Below are 18884 nucleotides of genomic sequence, written 5' to 3'. Positions count from 1 at the left end.
TTCAGAGAACTGCCTGCCTTACATAAATAGCTACATACTGTAAGTACAAAAACATTTAGTTTTATGTTAAAAAAAATTAGCAGCTCAAACTCCTAGCGGGTCCAGATGTCCATGTTTTAAGTAGTTACTGATTAATATACTTTAAAAATAATAACTAGACTTTAAATACTCATATATTTGGACTGTAAGTATTCCTGCATAAGTTTAATATGGTTTAGTCTCACCACAGTGTTATAAAGTTCTTAGATAATCCCGTTCCACTGGAAATCTCATTATTTATGGTCAGTAGAATTTGGATTTTATACTAAATAATGCATTATGAGTAAACAAACAAACAAACAAATCAATAAGAAGGGAGAGTAACATGCCTATTAAGAAATCCAGATTCCAGAATCAATATTCAGATTTTGTACTCCTACAACAGAACACATTTGCATACTAGAACGTGATTGGCTCATGGGTGTTATGATGTAACAACTCAGATGTTTCCCATCTTTAGCTGCTCCTTGTTCCTTGAAAGAATGCAACAAAACTGTGATAATTGTTGGACAAAGTATAGGGTGATTATTAGTACAGCTTCAACCCTGATCCCATGAAATATTTTAACAAATTCGAACAAATGAGAGCAATGTGGTTGGACTTCAGTCGATGTCGTACAAATGACATCATAAGACAAGATACAAACACTATGTCTGTCTCCTAAACGTATCCTATGTAACTTTTCATATTAATTAAGATATGTGAATTGATATTTAAGTGTAAAAGCATGTTTATAGGTTCAGAGCATGCATTTAAAGCTTCATCCATAAATTCCTAAATCTTACATAATCTCTACAGCCAGCATAAGACAATTGCATGTGTACTGCATGTGCAAGTGTTTATGAGTGTGTGTGTGTGTGTGTGTGTGTGTGTGTGTGTAATGATGGAACGCTGATGGCCAACATAAGATTTCAGGGAGAAAGTCAGGGAGACAGTTTCAATCCTTCAGTAATCCCTTTCTGTATGAGACCCCACCGAGAAAGGAGGCTGAAAATAAAAGACTCGAGAGTGAGAAAGAGAGAGTCGGGGGAGTGAAAGAGTGTTTTGCTGTGTGAGTAAAAGGAGAGGGAGGGCCCTGGCTGTGGAATGCCCAGCGAGTCATGTGACTATTTACATCTGAGAGGAAACAGAAGAGAGGCACGAGTGTGTGAGCAGCGCAGGAGAAACGGCCCGTGCACGCCCACATACGCACTCACACGCAGACATGTAGGCTCTCCAAGCACCCCACACACACGCACACACACACACACCCACACCCACACATACACACGCGGGAAACAGAAACATAAGGATGGATCAGAAATTAGGAGCCGGTGTGTATCCCGACAGTCCGCCTAGCAGACCCAGAGATGTGCTGGTCAAATCAGGTAAGACGATTTACTGCAAAATAACAGCTTCACTATCCAGATTTACTGCGATTATACTAAAAGGTGGCAAATTGGGCAATTTTGTTTGTGTCTGAGATATAAAAGTTTACGCTGATGTTTATTGTGTGTTGGGTCTGTCAGTGTGAGAGGACTTTATGCACAACTCCAGCAAAGCCAATTAAAGCAGATTCCTCTTAAATCACTGTGGATTATACAAAAACTTATGAGTTATTTATAAATATACATAAGTATATTTGGATCATAAGCACTCGTTCATTCAAACATTCATTCAGATGCAACTTCTTCAGAGATTTTTCTCAGAAATCTGAACGTTTATGCAGTGTTCACTTTTGCAAATGATAATTTCCCCCTGGGCACAAGCAGGAAATGAGACTAACAACAAGGGCAGGATGCTGAAGTCCGTCTATCAAATGGTCTTAAGAGTATAACAGAACACAACAATTATGAGAATGAGTTAAAGACGAAATGCCATTGAATATGAGGCAAATATTAGCCTTTGGATTTTGTTGCTGGGGCGAAGAGTGAAGGGTGAAGAGTTAATCATTAAAATCCATGTAAAAACTTCACTGAAAGGTTTACAGAGGTCATGCATGCCTTACTGGAGCTATTACACACAAACAACATGCTTCACACAAAATACATGAGAGATGAGAAGATGCGTATGCATTGACATGGAGAGATTTTTATTTAGCACTACAGTTTGTTAAAGTGTAATTTTGATGTTGGTTATCTCTTTGCATTGACATGGGACCCTCTTCCACAGTTGCTGCTTTTCAAACACCAGGGCAGTGTTTGCTTTTGAAAAAGAAGCACAAGGTCCATGTAGTCCACTTTATGTGGCAATGGGTGGCCTTAATAAACTGCACTGAGCATATTTACACAGTTATCTGGAAGTGCTGTCAGTACTGACACACCTTGCAATAACATAAACTGCTCCCTGTCATTTTAAGCCATTATAAGATTATTTATTAATTTAGGATTTAAATATAAAATTTCATATCATGAAATTTCCTAACTGCCTAAACTTTTATCACAGTTTCATTTTATTATTAAATAATCAACTACTTTTAATGGTTGAACTGATTTTCTTACTTGTACTTTATTTGGATAGTCAAATGTAGAAATTTTACGAACCATCTATAGACATTGTCATCATATTTGTAACTACCTTTAGACCACAATGCAGCAAATTCTGGATTCTTATTTAAATGAATGCACTTGATCTAATAACACAGGGACTTGTGTAGTGGACACTCCACACAAACGAATTAGAAATGTTTGCGATGAAGTTTTCTATGAGGAGATATTTATTTCACTTTTTTTTGAAGGAGTCTCCAGGGTCAGCACTTTGTAACAGTCAGAAGTAAAGCTGTAACTTTTCCAACATGGGAACATCCTCAGGGTGGAAGAGCTTTTGTTAGCATGACAATGTGTGTTTTCTTTTGTTTTATTAACGTCATGACAGAGAAGAATAAAATGCTGGTGATGAAATGACTGTTTGTAGCTGCTATAAAGTAATTGATAACAGGAACTAACTTGTTTTATGGACATTCCACAAAAAAATGCTGTGGTTTAAGAGACAAAAAACAGTCCAGGATTTGCTGTTACAGGAAAAGAATCAACTTCTTGGTTGTAACAGTAACTCCGCTTGACGTTTGGCTGTATCACATCACATCGTTGATTATTTTAATATAAAAACATGTCCTAAAGTTTTTTCTCCTTACTTCAATAATGTCATAAAATCAATCAAAAGTGTCCACAGAAACGGAATGTGAAATATTCCTCGTACTAGGGATGAGCTGATAATCTATAATTGATCTACTAAACATCAGGATCTATAAACTGGTGAGCGCAAAGTGAAAAAAAAATGGGACAATTCGATAGTCTGATGATCATCTACTAAAGTTTAACATAAATAAACTTCACCCTCCAAATGAAGTAAAATAACACAGGTTGATAGTCTATAGAGTGTGTATAGAATATCTATTAAACATCAACAATAATAAAGTGTTAACATATTGTTTAAAATGGGCTGCTAGTTGCTAGTCACGTGACATGTTTTTGATTTTCTATCCAAAGGTTCTTTACATTTGTCCAGTACACGGAACCTTAGAAGAAAGCTGTCATTATGCTAGCTTTCCAGTGGGTTGGACTTCATCAAGGAGCACAAACTTTCCAAAAAAAAAAAAATGCTGCCTTCTTTTAAATGCGGGAGTTGTAGCAATGCAGTCTTATAGCAAGAATCTTTGGTTGCTAAGCAACATAAGACACAAAGATTAGAGTATTCTATGGAGAGAATAATGACTTAAGTATAATGATTTTAACGGTTTAATACTTTATTATTTAATTACTTTGATGTGATCAGAGGTGTGTGTGTGTGTGTGTGTGTGTGTTTGTGTGTACTGAGGATTTTACAATGAGGCTCAGCCAATCAGATTTTAGAACCAAAACTACTCATTTTATACATGGCATTTTCTGTCTCAACCTATTATGTGATAAGTTGGCGACATACTTCTGTAAGCCAGTTAAAAAAGTTAATATTAATATCTATTGATTTTTTAAAATGTTTGCAATTTTTTTGCTTTTTTTTTTACTAGCTGTGGATGGTGTTGCATCTTGCTCAGATCTTTTATAATGGTAATTTCCATTCTCATGGCCTGTGCTTGGCCAAAGGTCAGCATTCGGAGTGGATTATGGGAAACGAGCCCCCCATTGCCTTTGCTGCACTCCAAAAACACACACACACACACACATACACATACACACACACACACACACACTTCCCTACCTCATCATCCCCCCTCCCTTGGGAGGATGAATTCTGGGCATCCCCATGACAACAGCCAGTTGCCAACAGCCCAGTTTGTGTACAATCGTAGGAGGAAATAAAGTGCTTGGAAAGTCTTTAAAGAACCTCCTTGTGTCAGGCAGCAGTGATAAAACTCTGTGCTAAATAATGCTAAATCACCTCTCACAGCATGAACAGCACTCACAGTAAGTGACAGTAAAAGGGCAGAACAAGTTTAACCCCGAGAAGTCTGCCTGCGCCTACGGATTGCTTTTTCCTGAATAACAGATGACTCATATTCAGACAGACAATTTTCAGCGACACACGTCTGCAGTAGCTCTAGCTCTAGAGTCATACCTGTGTTTCATAGTCACAAAGATGTGGAATTGAATTAACGTTGGTCTGTTCCTGAAAGCAGACTCTTGGAAGCAGACTTCCTTTACTGGACAGGTTAACTGACTCCCAAGGTCTTGAGGGAGGCAGCTAAATGCATTACAGCCATAAAATGGAAGGATATTAACTTTCAGAACAGATGCAGAAATCTCACTGCCTCTGCCCTGCATGACATAGATATCTAATCAATGAGGAGCTAGATCCTGCCACGAAAGAGCAGTCGATACGCTGGGAGATCCTGTGACTCCATTCTCTTCCTGTTCCTTTTTATTTCCATAACTCCATCTTTCATGCTGTCTTACATGCTGTTTTTTTCTCACACACATACTCTCAACAACTCTTACTACAAGTATCGAACTCAGCAGAGAAATACCACGTTCCATTCATGTCCCTGCGACACACACTGACTTGAAATCCAATATTTTGCCGGGCATTTCAATTGACTTGCATGCTACTATATCTAAACACCTACTCTTAACCTCTACCTCAGTAACTCTGCAGGCACTTAAATAAAACTGGCAGTTTTTGTACAAAAAGCATTTTTGTACCCACATGGTCAAAACTGTTGCATATTCCCATCATTATTGGGACCAATGAGATAAAAATATGGTCACATACACATACATACACACACCACACCAACTGGTTTTATTACCACTGGGTTGACATTAGAAGAAGTACATTCTTTTTTACATCTAGTTTTTATAACCCTCATGAAAAACCACATTCTCATTAGTCATGACCTTTAATAAAAAGGAAATGACCACGCTCTTTTACGGGAAGGTTACAAGTTTCCTGTCAGTGACCTTAGCTCTAATACTGTTACTACGACTCCATCTGGACAAATAGGTAGATGTTATTCCACGTGTTTTACAGAAAGAGTTGAATTTGGCATGCTGGGTGATCTTTTCCTGCTCTTGGAAGATTATCACAGCGGTTCTCTGTCTCATTAATTTGGTAATAGTTCAGCTAAAAATGACATTTGCATAACTCACCTGGAAAAAAAAAAAATCCATGACCAACATGTAGCCAATTAGACAGGTTTGCAGTCCAGAGTTGTCTGAAATGTAGTCAATGAATAAAGATTGCAGTCCAAAGTTTGCTTCTTTAGTTTTGCACTGGAGCTCCAAAGGCTAGTGTTGCTAACTATAGCTAGCCGGCAGGCATTGTGCAAACTACTTCAACCCAAACTGAATCATCACAGGCAACTCAAACTGTTTTGAGATGTTATGTAATTTCAATTCTTCGTCTAACCATTATGTGGTTTTCAACATTGAATCAATTTTTTTTCTCAGGACATAATGCTAGCAAGAGACATACTGTATGTCAGAGAAGGGAAGATTTTAAAACTGGAGCTCTACCTTGAGTTTTAGACATACGTACATTTGTCAGCATGACATAGTAACTATAGGCTTTCCTTCCTTGTTAGCTACCTTAGCCTTGGTCCAGTGTAAACCTGAAGAAGCTAACATAGGACACCAAACATATCTTCACTAACTGACTACATCTGAGCTGAAATGATAAAATCTATCACTAAAATCACTAAAATCTATTGAATAGATTGTTTAGGTCCTTATACGTAATTAGCTGTACTTTTATATAAATATATGTCGTAAATTATGTCATCTGATTACGTTTAGTAGTTTAGCTTTGTCCTAGTTATCCCATTCGTAGAGGCAGCAACTATGGCTTACATGCTTTCCTCAGGAATGCACAATGAGTGGTTAACTGGAACAAAACGTGACCTCACGTGACCACAGCTAAGTTCTCAGGTCATTGGGTTACTGCTACGAACAGTTTACAAATGCTGCTATATGCATCTAATATACTAACCAAACTAGAATAACAATGATAACACTGCAAAGATTCAGTACAAGCCTTTACAGGATGCAGTACTTATGAGATGTCTGTTCAGATTTTCACATCCATCATCATTCTGCGCTTTGATTTATGTGTGCTGCTCCTGCGGAATCCATTGTGCTCTGGTTTTAATATTGAATAGCTCAGATCGTCTCTGGTTCCTCCTCAAAACCCTTGCCATTGTTCAGATCTGGCCTCAGAGCATATGACACCCGATCTTTTTCCACTGTCACTCGGCTAAGGATCAATTCGCCTTTAATATCTTCCATCCATTGAGGACTGAAGGAGTCTGTGGTGCTCTGCGGCCTGTAGGGCTCTCCTTAAATGAATTATGCTTAAGTTGAGCTGAATCAATACGTATCCCTGCGGTTGAAAAGGAACCATTCAGATCCGTAAATTTATCTAGCATGGCTTATGAGGAATGGGATATATTTTTATACATTCATTTATTATCTGTAAAAGCTTATCCAATTTCAATATCCAGGAGTTGTGGTGGATCCGGAACATATCCTGGAAAATACTGAGTGCAGGGCAGGAATACGGTAAATGCACAGTGTTAGTAGAGTATTGTTTTGTTAAGTACCTTAGGACCATTTTTGGCCCTTTAGAAAGTGAGAATTGGTCCTAGAATGTATAGTATGATATGTATAGGTATAACAGAGCAAGGACCAGGTCAGGATTCTGAAGCTTGTGACCAGATAAGTGTATAAATGGTACCAGACACTCGGTGAAGCTGTAAGTTGCAGGCGTGGCATCTGAGACTGAGACTAGTCTCAGTAAGCACAAATCACCAGTAAGCACAAGTGGTAGTCTCACATCTAAATGACTTCTTCTGCTCTCAACTTAAACCACATGGCTCTTATATTATTTTAGTTTCCTTCATCTTAAAATCAACACATCAGTCTATAATAACAGGTACTGTGGTGGCATGTTAGAGCCCTGCTGTTCTTGTTTGGATGTGTAAATTGCTGGGTTCAGCAGACAGGAAATGGATCTCAGGAATTTCTTCCAGAATCCAAAGAAATATAAACAGCCAAAAAAGGCTAAAATGTTCACCTGCTACTTCTGGAAACTACTTCTCTCAATCTTTCTCATATGGAATCACTCACAGTCTATAGTTATGTTTGGAAATGCCAAAGGCCACAACCAGTGTGTTTGAATCTGACAGGTCGGGTTTTGGCAGTGTAGTGTGAACTTTTTTTTCTACCAAGACAATTATTTCAAGGTGCATGTGCAGAACATACATACTGTATACAATATATGGGCAAGACCTGCCTATGCAGCAAGATCAAAAATGAAAAGATAGTGCATAGATTAATATCTTTAAATTGATGTCTTTTATTCTCGTAGAAATGCTAGGAGTTCCACAACAGTAATTAGTAATCATGGTCTTGCACATGGTCTTGCAAATTCATAATAATTCATAATAAATGACTTAGTTCATATGAAAAGTTAGAAAGGTTAGGGTTGGGGTGGGGTTAGTTTTCATGCACACATTGGTTTCACTCAGTAAAATATTTGTACTCACATTTCACACTTATTAGTCCATTTGCAGAAACCAAACAAAAAAAGCTTTGGCTGTGTCCTGAAAATATACTCATAAATCTCTTTCATTCATTGGTCAGAAATACAGCAACACATTGCCAAGTGTGCATAGAAGTGAAGATCATGGAGAACACAAAGCTGGTGCTCAATAAATTATTCAATAACTATATAAATAACTAGTTTAAAATGTTTTGTGTTTCACATCCACCTTTTTATCAATCCAGATAGCAAGAACACATGGCTCATCTTCTAATGCCTGTCTTTTTAAGATTAAAATTTAAATTTAATCCAACAGCCTTTTTTTTAGCATGAATGGTTTGGGTTACGTTATTGCATTATGTAATTAAGTATGTAATCTCTCTCTCTCTCCCTCTCTCTCCAGCCTCAGCATATGCAGATATCCAATGGGAACAGCCTCATCAACCTGAAATAACATATAATGACCCACTGCGATGCCCACGCAGGAATATCCTCCCTGTGGCCAGCTATGCCCCTCATCCTGATTATGCACAAGGGGACGATGATCTCATCAAGCCCAAAAAGCTGATTAATCCAGTCAAAGCTTCTAAAAGCCACCAGGAGCTTCACCGAGAGCTGCTCATGAACCACAAACGGTATAAGGACACACACACATCATACATGCATATACAGTACATATTTACAACTAGTAAGGGTGTCTAAATAATAAACTCATTAAATCTTATATAAATAATTCATAGGGTATTTGTGAATGCATAGATTAATATTCATATTTATATTATATTAACACAGCTACAAAATAAAAGTATGAATATTACCTTGAAACTCTGCATATTTGAATGACAACTTTCCCTGAACAGTGCAAGTGATGAAAACCACATTCACTTTAATGGATATTTATATTGAATTATTTAGACGTTTTAGATGAAAGTCAGAGTGAGGGGGTCCATGTGGTCACTCAGTATTTCCTGAGCATGGATATGAGTCTCATAACCATACTTGTGCAAGTTTGTTTTAATCAACCCTTAGTGCAATTTGCAGACATTTTCTCACCATGCCTTCTCAGTTTCGTACCAATAGTGTAACTCTCTGACATGACAGCTTGTGATTGGAATAGGGAGAAATGACATTTTTGAAGTACTAGTTTTTGATTAAAATGGTCTAGGACTTTCTAGTTTTGTCATAGCCTTCTATGAGTGATTGTCATCAGTCACATTTGTCACCAGTTTTAGTATCCTGTTTCAATTTAATGGAAACTGATAGCAAACTATTTTTGGAGTCATACTGGCCCTGAGCAAAATGGCTTCCTGGCACAGTAAATTTGGTAATAAAAAAGGACTGTGAAAAAATAAACGAAAAAAATGTCAGTACCACAATTATTCTACTTTTTTTTTTTTTAATCAAAGTATCTCCTGCTATTAAAGTTTTCCTATTTTCAGACAACAGACATTCCTTCTAATGCTTTCAGTACTGAACATATATCTCTAGGAAAATCTGAATGTTTTATTAAATATGTAAAAATTTCAAGTCTATCACAAAAATAATGTGAAAACAGCAGCGGATGGTCTCTATAGCTGCCTCATGGAGTTACAAAGATAGGAACCTAGACATAAAGATGAAGAAAAATAAGGAAGCTCGAAACTAGACTCGAATCTAAGGGTTAAAGCTAAATGTTGCATATTGCATATATAATACTGTATCTGTAAACACTGCATGAATCAATTATTAATGTTTGCATGGCATGTCAATTTACTATATGAACAGTAACAGCTTATGAATAATCAATGTTCTTTAATGAAGACAACCTTGCACAAGTATGCTTCTTGGTTCTGTTTTCTGCATTCAAGCACTGGAACTAAACTTGTGACAGTCCACTAAAGACAGTAAAATGCTCTGTAGCACTTCAGTACAGACTGGTATTAAGGCCTAATCCTTGACTAAATGATACCAAAGTAAAGACATGATACAGAGCTGATTAAATATCTGCACAGCTCAGTAGGGGAGCCTTGTTGAAACAGTCCTGCTCCTCCTAACAGCTGTATATACAACAGCAACACCCACAGACCCAGGGGACATGTTGCTACATACTTCACTACAGCTTCCCAAAGGAATGAACTTGTTCAGAATTTACACTACTCAGTAAGCTGTGGCTAAATTCCCTTAAAAAGAACAAGATACACAAATGTTTATCTTCACGTTTTATTTGAGATCAATTTTGACGAGTCTTAGACGTTTTATAAAGGAAACAAGATGTCATATGAAGCAAAAATAGCACTCCAAAGTCTGGAAGAGGGATTCTGAGACCCAAGGAAAAGCTGTTATTTTCTCTTTTTTGTGAATAAGCGTTCTCGACACGAGCTTCACAGTTGCCTGGGAACTGTGAGCTACAACGCCTACCCCCTTCCAAGCCTTAGCACATTCACAACACAGTCGTTCTCTGTGTGGAGACAAGGACAACTAAAGCGCCTCCAAACTGGCCAACATAGGCACCTTTATCTTGCCATTCTGTCCATCTCGGACACTTTAAAGAGCAATTTAAAAGAGTCCCAGTCAGCCAGACAAGAGCAAGCACAGTGGCTCTGTTCAGCTCCTACTTTCCCACTGTTTTGTACTATTGCAATTGGGTCGGAAGCCGTTATCTAAAACGGGCCCTGCAATGCTTATGTAGCATCACTGGAACAGCACTCGGCTACCGAAGCAGTCTCTTGGGTCTTATTTGCATTCCTGAGGCACAATTTAAAGGATACTTTTTGATGCACCGCAAAAGAGTGGAAAGATTCTCTTCTTTACTGTTTTATCAGCGTGGCAGGAGTAAATGGGGATGGTACTGTGTGTAGGTGTGTGTGTATATCCATATCCATGCTGCAAGAGGCGAGGACACATAAGACAAAGCTGGCAATGAGCCACCATTGCCATTAGGCAGGTATCTGGTTGGACACTTCTGGCACCTGAAGTCATTTTGGCCCTGGAAGACTTAAGAGAGCACAGTGAGGGCACTCCACAGGGAGGGGAAAAGAAAGCGGGAGATAACAGCAACAGGATATAGTCTTTTAGCCTAAGTGGCAGAAGAATTGGGTCACTACTAAACGGTGCCCATCTCTCCTTTTGAACCCTCCGAAGATAAGCTTTTATATGGGCTGGGTCTTAAGAGCGTATGGAGACAGAAGACAAAAACAGTGACAATGAAGCAGGGAATGCAGAGGACGGAGACAGAATAGAGCTCACTTTGTCAACAACTCGTCTTTTAGTTATACTCATGTTACTTGCTTTGGGAATAGAGTAATTTGTATCATTCATGATAACTGGGACGGGCAAAATTACATCAAAATGGTCCCCATGGATAAGGTTTGAGCTTCCCAAAACAGTTTTATCACCAAGTCTTTCTCTTTCACCTAAATAATGTAACTGCTACTGTAACTTGTGATTTGAAAATACACCAACACATTTTGAAAAGTAGACATGATGCTAGTAATGACACTGTAATGTTAGCATTCATGGTGAATGATTTTTAACACTAATGCTAAAGTTTCCATTAGAAAATACACCAATTTAGTGCACAGCCTGCACTAAATTGTGAAGGATCAGTCAATTATACTTTCTGGTGTTTGTTTTTTCAACTCAAATCTGTACTGCAAATCTACTGTTACATTCTTCTGTTAGATAAAGCTTGCACAGCTACAAGATCATCGTAGCCTGCTAACTAGCTTCCTTTTCTATAGCTAGCATCATACTTGCCAGCTAGAGAAAATTGTGCTCAATGTGGGACATTATTAATCATGTAAAATGTCATTTTTAATCATATTCACAGAAAGATTTCTTACGAACAACCCGAATGTCATATTCACCATTTTGGAAGTCAAAATTTTCTGATACAGTTTGCAAGTTGTAACAATGCTAGTGTCTCTCAATATGACAGAGCCAACCCATGAGAGATTGATTAGCAGTCAATGCTAAGTGTTACTACAGTGTAATTTTGGTCACACAAAGTCTTCTTCTAAAAATGTAGCAACATATCTGAGGAAAATATTGCTGCCCCCATACAATATCTTCTTTCCACCATCATTCTGCCTACACTCTTTGAATTAATGTTCCATCAATGTGTCTGTGTGAGCACGAGTTCGTCCTCGAGGTCTCAGGGAGCAGGTCTGGAGGCGGCTGTGTGTCTAACTTGCCTCATTACTTGCAGCTCTGTTTGTTTGTTGTTGCTGTTTCCATGTCTCCTTCGCCTGACGGACACTATATAAATTAGGAGGGATGCTAATTACAACACGCAAACTACTTTTCCACTTTTATGCACACACAAAGCCTCCTCCCTGCGGAGGAAACAGGCTCACACCTAATTTAATTAGCAATCAGTGAGGGAGTGTGTCTGTGTCCGCATATGTGTTCAGCAGATCCCTAACCATCTAAACATCTGGTTTTTATGTATTTTCTGAGATCGGTTGTCATGGGAACGATCGCTAATCTCACAGATCAGAAGAGTAAAAGACACTAAGTAACTCTAATCTGATTTAGTGACAGACAGTGCCGATCAATCCTAAAAGTCCTAAATTGAAACATTTTTCATTCATTTTCATTTATTTTGATTTCTGTGAGTTCTTCAGACATATTTATTTCTTAGTGTCAGACACATCAAGTAAACTTATACCTTAATCTCGCTCACAAATCTATGTTTGCTGACATCTTCAACACTCAGCCTTCGTAGAATATAACGTGAGTGCCATCTATTGGAGAAATAATAAAAGGTTAATAATTTCTCTTCAGCAGTACTAGATAATCTGTTATACTTGCATGCATTCACTTGGTGGACACTTTTATCTGAAGCTATTTTTAACTAAAACAAAAAAAGGCAGATATACTGAAAATGCCAAGGTGTACCCCATTTTCCTTAAACAAAACCCTTTAAGGTTGTGACAAGACATTTAGTGTTTATCTGTGTACAAGATAAATTTTATTTAATTCCTATGAGAGTAACTGATGCTAGCTTGTCTAGCATTACTTAAATTAGCTAAGTTAGCTAGCTTCCAACATTAGCTAGCAAATTTTCTCTGCTAAAATAAGCTAGCTATATTAGCCTCTAGATTGGACTACAAATTTTCAAATGTAAATATCTATGTAAAAGTGATATTTCATTGCTTTAAGTGTAACAAAAGTAACTGGAACTAGCTTATACATGGATTGTCTAGCATTACTAGTAATTTAGTAAGCTAGTTAGATTAGAATCGATTACTTATTTGACAATTTAAAGTTTTGTTTCATTGCTTTAACAGTTTTGAGAGCAACCATACTGTCTATCATTACTCAAATTTAGATAGCTATCTACCTTGTCAGGTTCTCTGCTAAAAAAAAAAAAAAAAGCTAGCTATGTTAGCCTGTAGATTAGACTACTTGTTTGACAAATTTCAGGCTCGTTTCATGAGTTAATTTCATGATAATTAGCTAATTAGCTACCTGCCAGACTTAGCTAACCAATGCCCTCTGTTAAAATAAGCTAGTTATGTTAGTCTCTAGATTAGACTACTTTTTTTATAATAAAAATATGCAACATAGTGCATTATATGCACAAAAAATTAATTCTTAATTCCGTCACATAAATTGGCGAAAAACAATTAAAGCTATAGCGGGCACTTAATTCTGGAGATTATGCTCTGCTGGTACAGTAGCTTTAGTAGTGCACCCTCTGTAGCCTATCTAGGTCACTTATCCAATATGTATATCTACTGATCAGTTCCAGATGTAATAGCACAGCAAAATGTAACATATTACACACTCACTCAAAGGGTGTGATGTTGAGTGTGTTTTTACATCACCATTAAGGCATTCCCGAAAGAGCTGAGGCTTTCCAGCTATTCTGTAATTCTGTATCTGTCTTTCACAGGGGTGTGGAGAATAAACCAGAACTCCAGCGTGTATTGGAGCAAAGGAAGAGAGAGCAGATGATCAAACAGAGAAAGCAGGAGGAGGAGGCTCGGAAGAAGATCTCACCTCTGGAGCAAGAGCTTCTCAAGAGGCACAAACAACTAGAGGAGGTGAAATTCCTGTGAAATTCTTCTTAAGGTTTCTTTTTATGCCATATCAAGAGAGTTTTCTTCCCTTATAAAAATTAATAATGGTATTAATAATGGTAGACAGTCTCCTCCAGAAGTATTGAAACGGCAAGGCCAGTTTTTTTTTTCTGTACACTGAAGACATTTTGGTTTGCGATCAAAAGAATATGAGAGAACAGATCAGAATTTTAGCTTATATTTCCTAATATTTACATCTAGATGTGTTAAACATGGCACCTTTTGTTTGAACCCACCCATTTTTCAAGTGATCAAAAATATTGGGACATTTGTCCGACAGGTGTTTCTTGTTGCTCAGGTGTGCCCTATTAGACTGATTGTTTAAACAGTTTATAGCTCTGGATGTCTACCCTTGGTTCGAGCCCTGGGTTTCGCCTGTGAAGACTGCATTTGTTGTTAAACAAATATAAAGGCTGGTGTAAGGCTGGATAAACCAAGATGAAGACCAGAGAGCTGTCTACAGGAGAAAACCAAGCCATTTTGAAGCTGAGAAAAGAGGAAAAATTGATCAGGGCTATTACACAAGCATTGGGCATAGCCAATGCAACAATTTGGAATGTCCTGAATAAGAAAGAAACCACTGGGGTACTAACAACCAGACATCGAACAGGTCAGCCAATTAACATTGTGAGAGCTGTGAAGAAAAACCCAAAGACAACAGTCAGTGGCATCACCAACAATCTCCCAAGGGCAGGGGTGAAGATACCACAATCCACTATTTTAAAAGGTCTTTGAGAGCAGAAATATAGAGGCCATACCACAAGATGCAAACCACTCATCAGTAGTAAGAAAGGGAAGTCCAGATTGGAAATCAAAAAGGAATTTGAGATGAGCCACAAACGTTCTGGAACCAAGATTAACCTCTACCAAAGTGTGAAAGGCCAAAGTGTGGAGAAAGAAAGGATCTGCTCATGATCCAAAGCAAACAAGCTCATGGCTCAAGCACTGTGAAGGTAATGTCATGGCTTAGGCTTGCAAGGCTTCTTCTGGAACAGCCTCATTAATCTTTATTGATGATGTAACTCATGATGGTAGCAGCAGAATGAATTCAGAAGTCTACACAAACATTCTGTCTGCCAATTTACAGAGAAATACATCCAGTCTAGTTGGGAGGAACTTCATCATGCAGCAAGACAATGAACCAAAACACACTGCCAACACAACAAAGGACTTCATCAGGGAAAAAAGTGGACGGTTTTAGACTTCCAAGTCAATCACCAGACCTTAACTCAATTGAGCATGAATTTCACCTCCTGAAGAGGAGTCTGATGGGGTCTGCCACCAAAGGTGCCATGTTCTAAGTTGTTTAACACATCTACATGTAAATATAGGAAATGAAAGCTGAAATTCTGTTCTATCGTCTCATATTCATCTTTTGATCTCAAACCCTAATGTCTTCAATGTATAGCAAAAACAAAAGAATTGGCCTTGCTGTTCCAATACTTTCAGAGGGGACTGTAAAACATTTCTGGAGAGTCTAGTGAGAGAAGGTCCTAAGTTGAACCAAATCAGAAAGAATCTCTACCTATCCAAAGAACCATTTATGAACATCATTTTATAAGAGTGTACCTATATGTGTTTCCTAGTTGGAGCAGGAGCAGGAACGTCAGGAGGAGTGCTCTCGCAGTGCTCCTGAATTCATCAAGGTCAAGGAGAACCTGCGCAGAACGTCGCTCATGAGCACTGGAGAGAAAGAGGTGTAGAGGACGAGACGAGAGCTTCTTTCTCACTCTTTCTGTCTTTCTCACTTTCTCTGTCTTACACAAATATATCTTCCTGCTGGACAAAACTTGTGTCTCCAGAACTGTAATGTCAACATGGAAGACAGAAGATGGAGTTCCAAAGCTGAAAAAAGGACATAATTTGAGATTGTCTTGATGGATTCAGACTTTTTCTGCAAGTCTTTTATTCTGAGACAGATGTGGTGGCTGGAGATGAACGTTCTGATTACGTTGTTTTTCTCTGCAGAGGCACCAGAGCATCTTTTAACTTCTAACTTCAGATCTTTATTAAGTATACAATCAGTATTAATGCATATCATTGGATTCCCAACTGCCAAGTGCACTGCACATCCCAGACATTTGAGGAATCGATGGCTGAAATACAATGTTTTTTTTTCCTGATGTATAACAATCAGCACAAGTCACTTTTGTTCATAAATGGAATGAATAACATTTCTCACTTCTGATGTGAATATATCTACAAGGCTGCATGTGCGTGCAAGACGTCTGCTAAAATCCGACTGTATCTTAATTATACTGTGAGACCACAAAGAATCAGTGACAGCAGACCTGCCTACCTGGAAGAGGAGTATTGCGTAGTCTCACAAAAGGAATGGGAAGTAAAAATGCAGTAAAAAAAATAATAACAGTACGTTTTAAATATAGTCGTTTATCCAAATTGCTTGTCTAATTTCCCTCAGAGAAACTGTGAAATGGTTCCATGGTTCCATCTGCTGATCAAACTGATAAATGTGTCTGAGCGCTGATCATTACCATTTAAATTATTTTAGAAATGTTAGGTTTGACATTTTTTTCTGACAAATTTTTTGCCCATTTTTCTCTTTCAACCAAAAACCAAAAGTGCCGTTTTTTGACCATTTTCCAAAGTCAGGTTGAGAAAAGCGAAGAGCACAGGCAAAAACATTACTAATGTGGGAAAGAGGCCGGGGCTTCCAAGGAGTGTCAGTTAATATTGGAGAGTTCAAAACACTTACGCAACTGTCTATCATAACAGACTCATATGTTGGTCTGCTCATCTATACTTCTCTTTTTGCATATTTTTGAGTGATAACTCATACTTTCGTACTATCGTATGATGTTACAATGTGAATCTCCTCCTCAAAATGCGTAAAGGTTGGCAGGTCTGTGATGGTCTTAACCCAGGATTTTTTTCGAGATAGGTGTGTTGTGATGCCTAAATGTCTCTGCTCTTTTTTCCGTGCCTTTGTGAGAGCTACAGAACAGACCTTGCAGGCAGAGCGCCTGACTGTTGCTGCATTTCAATATATCACTATATGTACTCTGCATCATCATAGTTATGTGACATATAAGTTAATGATGTATCACATAACAGCATGGAGTGTGTGTGCGTGTGTGTGTGTCTGTGTGAGAGAGGGGGAGTGCAAGAACTGTCTATTAAAATCACATAATAGGATAATCAGGAAGCAAATTCGCAATCTAGATTAAACTGACAACAACTTTATATTTACATATACAGAAATCATTCACTATAAAGATTTTATTTCTTTATTAATTTTTCCTGATTTTTAGTGACACCTGAGATCATTTAGAAAAGAAACACGGAAATTATATTTGGATATATTTTTGCTTTTACTAGTTTCTAAAGGCATATAGAATAACAAAAAAAATTACAGATCAATAACAATCAATATTAAAATCATGTTTTTTTCAAATTATACTTATTATGCTTTTATGTTGAAAATATTGGTTCATCAAACACCATACACTGACTTTTTTGTTCTGGACCATTTCAGTCCATTTAAATAATCAAATCAATGACAATTTGATTGTCAAATGAAGGCACATAGACTAATTCACAATCTTGTAATATAGTGACAAAAGTGTTATTACTTTATATAAAATAAACTAAAAGTAATACTATAACACAGGGTGTTCCCATTTTTATTCAATTTTTTAAAGATGAAAACTTGTTCCTCTAATAGCTGGAAGAAACTACACACTAAAGTGTTCCATTGAGTCACACCAGCTATTTCACAATGTGCTATCGAGTTCGGCTGCACTCTTAACTGCTCTCTTTAAAGACTGCCAGGCATCCAGACCTCAGTGCAAGACTTGAGAATCACAGCTTCCTGCACGGGGAATTTCACAAACCTCACAAGTGAAACCATAGAGAATAATGGGCTTGTAAGAGTCATCACAAGCAGCAGCCTCAGTAGACACTGCAAACAAACACCGGCAAGAGTGTTACGCCTGGCACATCCCAGATTCCTGTAGAGGGGTTATCATGGTCAGTTTCATCCTAATGGCTCTTCGATGGACTGTTTTTCTTCCATGGAATGCCTCCATCTTTGCCTCCTGTCCAGCTTCTCGATGACTTCTTAATTAGAGGTGCAGGTAACACTACACCCCGAAATCACAAGACCCTTTGTCCATGCAACCACTCTATCCACCTTCAATCTGTATAATCCCGAAAAATCTTCAGGATCTGATTTGTAGTGCTCTGGTGAACAAAGGAGAAATTGTTCAAGGTGGGACGCTGCTGAACCTGAACTGAATGATGGCACGGCTGAAGTAGTGGACCTGAACTGGAGCAGGTAACCGAACCGCATCGGGCTCCAGATACAGAACAGGTGTGTGATCTAAAGAGGAAAAGATACTTCTAGGTGTTTAGTCCGACTCATCTAACAGCTTCACTGACAGCTTCATTTTCTACCTGACTATGAAGTTTTTCAGTCATCCAGGTCATTTGAAATATGTCTCCTTGGCAATGTCGGCTATTAGCTTCAGCTGTTAACGAAAAGGTTGAGAGATTAAGTCTACCTTGGGATGATGTGAACATCTTTTAGGGCTTTGGGCCAGTAATTGGAAGAGTATGAAACCCACACTCTTAGAAAAAGGGTTCTTCAAAACGTTCAAGTTTATTTAAAAAAACATCACTGAATGGCACACGTGCATGAATTATGATGTTTTGTACATACAAGAGAGACAGTTTCACTTTGTAAAAAGGTTCTTGCTTGGAACTTGGAAGGGATCTACATTGAAGACAGAACGCTTAAACGTTATTGAGTTTACGTTATTTCCTAACTGCTAGAGAATAACCAAATGGGGCCCTTGAACATGGCCT

General features: G+C 38.0%; 1 protein-coding gene across 2 annotated transcripts in view; it reads left to right on the top strand.

Moving 5' to 3' along the window:
- si:ch211-236d3.4 (actin-associated protein FAM107A) overlaps nt 1–18262 on the top strand; it is a 34282-nt gene extending 16020 nt beyond the window's left edge. The window contains exons 1-4 of one of the 2 annotated variants that reach the window (XM_053227033.1): nt 1146–1406; nt 8396–8627; nt 13871–14021; nt 15644–18256. In XM_053227033.1, the coding sequence (XP_053083008.1) occupies nt 1331–1406; nt 8396–8627; nt 13871–14021; nt 15644–15760 (576 nt within the window). In that variant the 5' untranslated portion in view covers nt 1146–1330 and the 3' untranslated portion in view covers nt 15761–18256. Of the gene's footprint in view, nt 1–1145; nt 1407–8395; nt 8628–13870; nt 14022–15643 lie in introns of those variants that run through there. The other variant, XM_026935466.3, reaches the window with a different exon arrangement.
- The last annotated feature ends 622 nt before the right edge of the window (nt 18263–18884 follow it).

The sequence above is a fragment of the Pangasianodon hypophthalmus genome, chromosome 20, assembly GCF_027358585.1.
Source record: "Pangasianodon hypophthalmus isolate fPanHyp1 chromosome 20, fPanHyp1.pri, whole genome shotgun sequence".
In the NCBI taxonomy this organism is placed as follows: Eukaryota; Metazoa; Chordata; class Actinopteri; order Siluriformes; family Pangasiidae; genus Pangasianodon; species Pangasianodon hypophthalmus.
The sequence above is the reverse complement of the archived record's forward strand: the minus strand, read 5'-3'. Positions and strand labels throughout refer to the sequence as shown.